General features: G+C 43.2%; 1 protein-coding gene across 1 annotated transcript; it reads right to left on the bottom strand.

Moving 5' to 3' along the window:
* Positions 1 to 22: 22 nt before the first annotated feature.
* Positions 23 to 8,134, bottom strand: LOC116376964 (nuclear factor of activated T-cells, cytoplasmic 3-like). The gene is made up of 8 exons (XM_031838476.1): positions 7,708 to 8,134; positions 3,999 to 4,641; positions 3,477 to 3,878; positions 2,828 to 2,990; positions 1,297 to 1,496; positions 1,039 to 1,211; positions 656 to 796; positions 23 to 558 (listed from the first exon to the last, which is right to left on the bottom strand). The coding sequence occupies exons 1-8, from the start codon at positions 7,781 to 7,783 to the stop codon at positions 470 to 472; spliced, it is 1,887 nt and encodes a 628-aa protein (XP_031694336.1). The 5' UTR covers positions 7,784 to 8,134; the 3' UTR covers positions 23 to 469.
* Between the last annotated feature and the right edge of the window lie 61 nt (positions 8,135 to 8,195).

The raw sequence follows: 8,195 nt of genomic DNA on the forward strand, positions 1-8,195 counted from the left end.
TTATATCTACTGTATTTATTTATATTTATTTATATCTACTGTATTTAAGGAGCTTTCTCTGCTTCAACGTGTTTGTGAGAGGAAGACAGAAGTTTATGTAAAATGTATTTAGTTGCTAGATAACAAAAGAAGAACACATTCATGGACAAAATGCAACATAAACATGTTTCATTGTCTTTAATGTAAATAAATAAGAGTAACTGTCTCAGAGACGTGTTGGTGTCTCTCGTTTACTTCCTCTCCAGGGAATCTTAGTCACCATCTTAGGTGACATTTAAAAACTCCAAAAACTAGTAAATATCTAAGATCGACCCTTCAAAGAAGGAAACATGATGAGGAAGGGCTTGGGTAACGGACGCTAAAACATAATTAACTCTAAACAGGAATTGAATACAGGCCGTAGCAGGAAGCTGCAGAGTGATATAAATATGAAGATAACAGCCTCGCCCTTTACTCTGATCTGTGAACACTAATGTGAAACATGCTGAATGTTTCTACTTACTCCGCTGCTTTTTTCTGGCACAACTCTGGCGTCCATTTCCCACAACGGTCTTCCATCTGAGGGGAGAAAACGCGTTACGTTCAAAACAACGTCTGACAAAACGTAACGTAGACGCGTTTCAAAGTGCAGTAAGTGAAGGTGGAGCCATCTCACCGGCTCCTTTCTCCATGAACACCACCCTGGACTGTGTGGAGATGTTGGAGCCGCTGATGAGCAGCTCCTCTCCTCCGTCCACACAGCAGCTGGATGGACTGAAGCTCTCCACCAGAGGAAGATCCTGACCGGAGCGCTGGGCTGCAAACACCACGCGGTACTTCAGTACATGTACTACAGCACCAGCACATGTACTTTGAGAGGGAAAGGAAGTGTTGACTGAACCCTCACTGATTATGATCTTGTAGTTTAGCACAAGCATGAATTTGCCTCCTCTGCTTCTTTCACAATGAATGAAATGAACCTTTGTGCCGTCGACCTCACTGGAAGTCACTCTAAATCTCACGTAAATGTGATGCCTTCACATCAAAAGGCCGACTCACAGCACTCCACCGGATTGGACGTCGTCTGCAGCCATAGCATGCGGCCGTCCTGCTGTGGGAGGGCGACCCTGAACACAACACGGACCCTCGTGTTCTTCCTCCCGATGTCCATCTCCCCTTTCTTCAGCTCGATGTCGGCGTTACGCAGCTTCAAGATGCCGGCGCAGTCGATGCTGAGGAGCAGAAGATACACAGAAAGACCGCTGGTTGGTAACAAGATGCACCAGCAGAACAAAACACGGTGAACCCCTCTGTTACCTGGCAGCCATGTTGTTATCTGGAAGCAGAGGGACCTCCAGGATCTTGGTGCCGCCCATGATCTTCTCGTGGCAGGTGGTGGTGACCGTCTTCCCCGTCACGCGGTGGACCTGGTAGAAGGGATGAGGCCGGAGGTAGCGGTCGTCCGCCGTGCCGATGAACAGCACCATGCTGAGCGGCTGCTCGCCGGACCCACTCAACTGGAAGAGACACAAAGAGACAAAGACACAAAGATTCACGTCTGATGAAGAGCTGCACAACATCTCACAGACATGTGAAGCATCTTCACCACCAGAAACACTACTACTAATACAGTTTAATGTCAAATAATATTAATAATGAAATCAGTCCAATTTGGACTAAACTCGGAGTGAAGTTGGCAGCATGTCCTAGTGTTAAGTATATATTATGTATATACTGTATATACTGTATAAATATATTATATAATATATATAATTAAGAGTCCAACATGTTGGGTGAGAAGGGAAGATCAACATTTACTTCATAATTAGAAGTTAAAGAGAGTCAGGCTAGCTTAGCTCAATGCTAATAGTGAGGAGAGACATGTTTACTGAAATAAACATTTCTTTGTTTTTGCTTTATAAAAAAAGCCCAATAAATATTACTGAACAATGACAATAAAAAAAGTAAATAATGAGAAACAAACAAATTAAAAATAAAAATAAATAATAACAGATAATAAATAGAAAATAATAAATGATAATAAGATAGTAAATACTAATAAAATAAATATAAATGAAACAAATAAACATAAATTACTACACAACAAAAGCCTCTTTATTAATCGGAACACATGTAAAACATGTGTTCCATCCCTCTGGTCACATGACAGCAGGAAGCTGCTGTGGCCTCAGAATGTGACACCAGAATAGACCTGCTGGTGTCCGTTACATACGAGGCCTTGATGGAGCTTTACTTCGCCTCCTCTGATCCATGAGCTCAGCTGCTCGCTGACGCGTCACCGGAGGACCCGAGAACCTTTAGATCCACAAACCGACCGAAGCTGGTGACACTCGGTGTTTCAGAGCCTTTAAATGTTGCTTTGGTCTCTAAACCCAGAAAGCCTCTCGATTACATGCAATACAAACCTGAGAGACGTAGAACATCCTCAAGATAATGTCTGACTTACTTTATTAATAACGCAAATGATTCATGATTATCTAAAGTGTTGTCGGTTAGTTTCAGAAAGTACCAGATAAAGTCATGGACCCCATTATGGGTTCATTACAGGTCAACCAAGTTATGACTCATTTGAAGAGATTGCTCATGTTTTGTGTAAATACTTCATATCTTGAAGCCTCCATCATGTCTTGACGTCGTGTGTTGCCCTTTAATGTGTGTGTCCTAAATAAATGACCCGTCTGTGAGAGAACCGTCACGTTCACTGATTAAAGCCTCTCGCTTTATAACACCACAACAAGTCAGTTACAAGCAGAGCGAGTGCAGGAACGTAATCAATGTGAGTGTAAAGAGACAAGTGTGTGTGTGTGTGTGTGTGTGTGTGTCTTACTTTGACGAGAGGATGTCCTACAGTAGCTGCCTTGATGGAGCCCCTGCTGCCCTCCGTCTCATAGTGAGCCCTGTGGTACGATCTGGGCTGGACCTCCACCTTCAGCTCACACTGGTCGTACTGGTTGGGCAGAGGCCAGTCCAGAGGAGGGGGGGACGAGGTCCTGGAGGCAACAGACACATAAAGAGTAAAGTAGTGGATCCTTAAAGTACTGGGTCCTTAAATTACTGGATCTCTGAGGCTTGTAACTGCAGTCAGAGGACAGGAAGTTAGAAAGGAGACATTTTCAACAACATTTTGGTAAAAATACACTTGAGTTACACGAGAAGATTTGATATCACTCATGTTTGTGAGATAAATATGAAGCCGGGTTTTGTTTCCTTCGGACAGAGCCAGGCTATCTGTTTCCCCCTGTTTCCAGTCTTTGTGCTAAGCTAAGCTAAGTTAAGCTAAGCTAAGCAGCAGCTGGCTGTAGCTCTATACTTAACCATTAGATAGAAGAGGGGTGTCAATCTTCTCATGTCATTTAGAATGTTCTCACTCTACTTTCTTTGTATTGTTTCAGCACTAAATTCATTACTTACATGATAACAAAATCAGAGAACTAGCATGTGTGAAAGTAATAATAGCGGTTTGAAGATAAACCAACCTGAACAGAGGAGGGTTCCCCGGTTTGGGTTTGTTCCAGCTGAAGTGGGACGGCACCTGAAGGAAGAGATCCTCCAGGACATCCTGTTCATGTCCCTCCTCGCCGGGAGAGTCCAGGAAGGGCTCCAGCCCCGGGTCTCCCTGACCGGCCAGGAGGCCCAGCTGGATCCCCGACGTCCTCCTGGTCTTGGATGGGACGTCCAGCTCCTGGTAGCCGGACATCAGGAGGGGCCCCAGGGCACCGGGGCTTCCCACCACGCAGGTGTCGTCAGTCATGCTGCCCCGCGGAGAGGCGCCCGGGGTGGGGCTGGGGGAGTGGTGAGGCGAGGGCGAGCGGGTGTGGGGGCGGTCGGCGCTGGAGTGGCGTCTCTTACCGCAGGGGGACGTCGGTCTGGACGACGGCCTGAGGAAGAGGTTTGGTCAGGATTAGCAGGGTTTACTAGCATGAAGAAGAAAAGAGATCTTTGACCGAGTGAAATAAATAAAGGTACTAATCAGACGTTAGTGGACCTGGAGGACATACCTGGAGGTGGGCCGGCGGTTCAGCCAGCTCTCCTCAGTGACGCTGGTGCGAGGGGAGTGGCAGGGCGACTGTTGGGGCGACAGCGCCGGACTGAAGGCTGAAGGATGTTGGTATTTTTGTTGCCACAGCTCCACCCCGAAGGCCCCGCCCCCGCAGCCCGGGGACCCCAGGGGTGACCCGATGGGGGAACCGAGGGCGAGGCAGGCGGCGTCGCTCAGCTCCACCTCCACGTCGTCGTAGACGTGGGAGAAGGACTCGCAGGAGGAGAGGTCGGACATCCAGCTCCTGGAGGACAGGCTGCTGCAGGGGCTCGGGCAGAGCGCCGGGTCCCGGTAGCAAGGGACCAGGGGCAGGTAGAGCTGGCCTCTGGACCAGGACCCCTCGGGGTAACCCCCTTCAGCACCACCCACCGCCAAAGCTCCCTGGTTACTGACCGGCTCCACATGGTTGTTGGGTGCGATGGAGGTGATCTGGATACTCGGGCAGTCAAAGGTTCTGGGGTTCCCCAGGGCGCCGTACTGGGGCCCCTGAGACTGGTAATGGTCATTATACTGGTAGGGGAAACTTTGCAGCTCCTGGCTGACTAGCTGCTCGGCCAGAGCCTGAGTGGAGGAGGGAGGAGTCCTCACATTGAGGTCTGGACCTGAGAGGAGGAGATGAACCAACGTGTAAATCAGACATGTGATCATTTGCATTGGAAACACGCTTGTTTTGTTTTTCTTCTTTATTGACGAGCAGCTAACACATCATCCATCATCTGAACACGAGCAGCAGGCCGACACCCTAAAACCTTCATGCAATAAAAAGGAACTAATTCACACAGCAAATGCTAAATATTGAATATGTTGCTGTTGTTTAGGTCAACATCTACAGCATCAGTTTACAGTTCAGTTCCTTCAGGTACAACTTGTTGAATAAAGTTTGTCAACAGGCAGAACTCAGCAGAGAGACAAGTATAGATATGTAGTATTAAGTATTAATATCGCTGTGAACTGAATATATTAACATAAGTTTTGGACTGTTGGTCGGACAAAACAAGACATTTGAACTGAGTGACGTCAGAGATTGTTTATGACAATAATATTTATTTCATTTATTCAGATTAACTGCTGATAAAAATGAGTTGCAGCTCCTGTTAACACTTCGTCTCTACCTATGTGACGTAGTTCACACCTGTGGACGTCTGGTGTCACATGTTCACTCCAGACTTCTTATCTACAGCTCAGTGAATTCATTCACACAGCTGCTGCACCACACACACACACACACACACTCACACGTCTATTATTACTCTCTCTGTCGCTCCGACACACCTGATGGGTTACATGCAAATACATAAAAATGTAAAAAGGCGTCAAAGTGACAACGGTGATCTGCTTCAGTGGCTCCACTCACTGCTTCTTTTGCATGAAACCCTCAAAGAGAGGGGGGGGGGGATGCCCGCTGCCAGCTGGCTGCCACAGAGCGGTTAGAAAACCAGGAAGTAAAACCTGCAGCAAGACAGGCGACACGCTGTCTGAAACACAGTCACACAACATACATCTGATGTGTCTGTCTGCCTCTCTCTCTCTATCTATCCATCTCTGTCTGTCTTTCTGTATGTCTCAAATACTGCTGCAACCGTTCTGTTAGTCTAGAATCCTGTTTATGAGGAGAAACGAGGAATATTCACTGAACTCAACGACGGCTGCAGAGGACTATCTAGAGAAAAAAAGACAAATGAGCCGCACGATTTAACAAAAAGCTAACGGTGAATTCCTCAAACGTCTTTCAGACATTCAGTTGAAAAGCATTAAATTCTTCCTGTTAACAAACTGGAACTTAAGATTTTTTTGCCATATTTAGCTGCGAGAGCAGTGTTTCCTCACTTTGGTCCAGACTGAAACATCTGGTCATAGCGCCACCATCAGGTCAACATGTAAATGTGTCTAACACTTTAGTTCATGACCACAAACCTGCAGAACTAAACACCTTCAATCAGCCTCAGCTGTATATTCGCTAATGTTAGCATGCTAAGTTGCCAACACCAGCTAAACGTTAGCATGTTAGCATGTAGCTCAACACCACTGTGCTAAAGTACAGAGCTGCTAGCGTGACTGTAGACGCTAAGTGTTGTTGCTTAATAAAGTATTTTAATTATTAATCGGTTAATTGACCAAAAACATTTATTGATCAACAAATTATTAACAACTTTTCAGTTTTGATTCCTTAAAAAAAAAATCAGCAAATGATGTTGTTGATGTGAATTTATCTCTTTTTCTCAGACATTTTATGAATCAAACAATTGGTAAATTAACTAAAAACATATAATGTGAATCATAAGAAATCAAATAATCAAAGTGAAGAACAGACTATAGTGAGTAGAGCTGCAGCGATTAATCGATTAGTTGTGAACTCGCAGATTATTTGCCCCGATTCTGATACTCTGTAAATAGTTTGAGTCGTTTTAGTTTTTTAAATGTGAATATTTTCCTCCTCTGTGACAGTAAATTAATATATTTGAGTTGTGAACACAGAAAGACATTTCATGACGTCATCTTGGGCTTTCCCCCCCATTTTTCTGCCATTTTATGAACAAACAACGAATCAATTAATCAAAAATAATTGTGAGTTTAATGAACAATAAAAAACAATCATCAGTTGCAGCGCTCACAGTGAGGACTAAATAATAACTCATATTTAGTATAATTTAACTTCTTATAATATGAAGGTGTAGTGAGTTAAATCCTAAAATATAAGCGTTAACCGCGATATAAAACAATAATCAATGTAAAGAGTCTCCGTAGCTTTCACTGGTTTATTTTTATAAACAACTAAATTTAACAGCCGACAGCTGGAGGTGTCACATCCACTAAAGTCAGACAGCACAACTTCCGGTTTTCAAAGTAAAAGCCCGTGCTCTAACAACCCAACAGGGAAAGTGTTCTCTTCTACACATCTGATATAAACATGTAACATTATTACATATTACATAATAATTCAGGTCCAGGTGATGAGATGGCTGACTGTTTTTATAATATCTAACATGTAACAGTCTAATAATAAATAATATGAAAACATTATTGTTACTAGGCTCTAAGACATAAATATAAACATAAATATACAAACTACATTAATCAAGCTTGATGCTATTTATTAGGCGTTTCAATCATAACTTCTCATATTTGATATAGCATTATTGTTTTATATTTTACTGAATCCTTAAATTATTACCTCTGAATTATATAGAGCTGCTCGATCACACTACTGTACATGCACTCACATAAACACACATTCATGTGCATAATAAATACAGAGAAGTAGTCCTTAATATAAAAGTATGAGGCTCTCTCCATCAATACTCATTATGTTTATTTTATGTCACGTAAGAATAAAAACACTATCATTTAAATATAAAATAGTGCAAGTTAGAATAAGATAATAAAATATATAAAAATATAACTTTAAAGTTATATGAATCAAGTTGCACAGTAAAATAAATAGTCCATTCAAAAATGTAATGTCAGCTATTAAAAATAATAAGAAATGTCATATAAAAGATGGTTTAGTGACTTAACTAATCTTAAATTATGTTTCCGGAACTGTTGGCAGACTGTTTTATTCCGACGGCCACATAACTTCCGGTGTAACGCTCGCTAGTTCCCACCAGCTTCACGCTTCGTGTTGACAATTTAATTAACTAACGTCGCCAAAATGAACTGACCCGTACCTGTCGCCGTCCGTCTGGCGTCCTCCTCGAAGACGAGCCTGAAGTCCAGCTCCTCCGCGCAGTTTGCTGAGGACATTGAACCGGAAGACACGCAGAGCGTCCACAGAGAGACAGCCGTTAAAACGACCTGTCTGTCTGTTAAAAGTGACCCGTCTCACTCACTTCCATCAGAACTCCGACAAACAACAATAAAACACGTCGACTAATTTATAACTAATTTCCCCCTCGACTAAAAGTTGTTAACCGGTAATCGACTCGATCAATAAGTAATGTATCGTACTCTGAAGTGTGAAAACCGGAAAAAGTCCCATTGTTGTGTAAACTTGTTGTTCTTCTTCGGTGGTTTCTGGTTAGAGAGTTTTTCTTTACTCTCCTCCAGGTTGATCCCTGTGATGCATTCACGGTCTACTCGGAAAAAGTCGGTACGTTACCATTTCTAGCGATGTAAGGACATTATATAAAGAGAAATAATATATATAATATATATA

Source organism: Anarrhichthys ocellatus, unplaced genomic scaffold (assembly GCF_004355925.1).
Source record: "Anarrhichthys ocellatus isolate YVR2014 unplaced genomic scaffold, GSC_Weel_1.0 scaffold752, whole genome shotgun sequence".
NCBI classification, from domain to species: domain Eukaryota; kingdom Metazoa; phylum Chordata; class Actinopteri; order Perciformes; family Anarhichadidae; genus Anarrhichthys; species Anarrhichthys ocellatus.

Bases quoted from the DNA above. Each gene is read 5' to 3' on its own strand.
- LOC116376964 (XM_031838476.1), bottom strand. From the start codon at position 7,783: ATGTCCTCAGCAAACTGCGCGGAGGAGCTGGACTTCAGGCTCGTCTTC. The intron at 2,991-3,476 runs GTTGGTTTATCT...TGTTGCCTCCAG, and splicing joins GGGAACCCTCCTCTGTTCAG to GACCTCGTCCCCCCCTCCTC. The intron at 797-1,038 runs GTGAGTCGGCCT...TGGTGTTTGCAG, and splicing joins GTCCAATCCGGTGGAGTGCT to CCCAGCGCTCCGGTCAGGAT.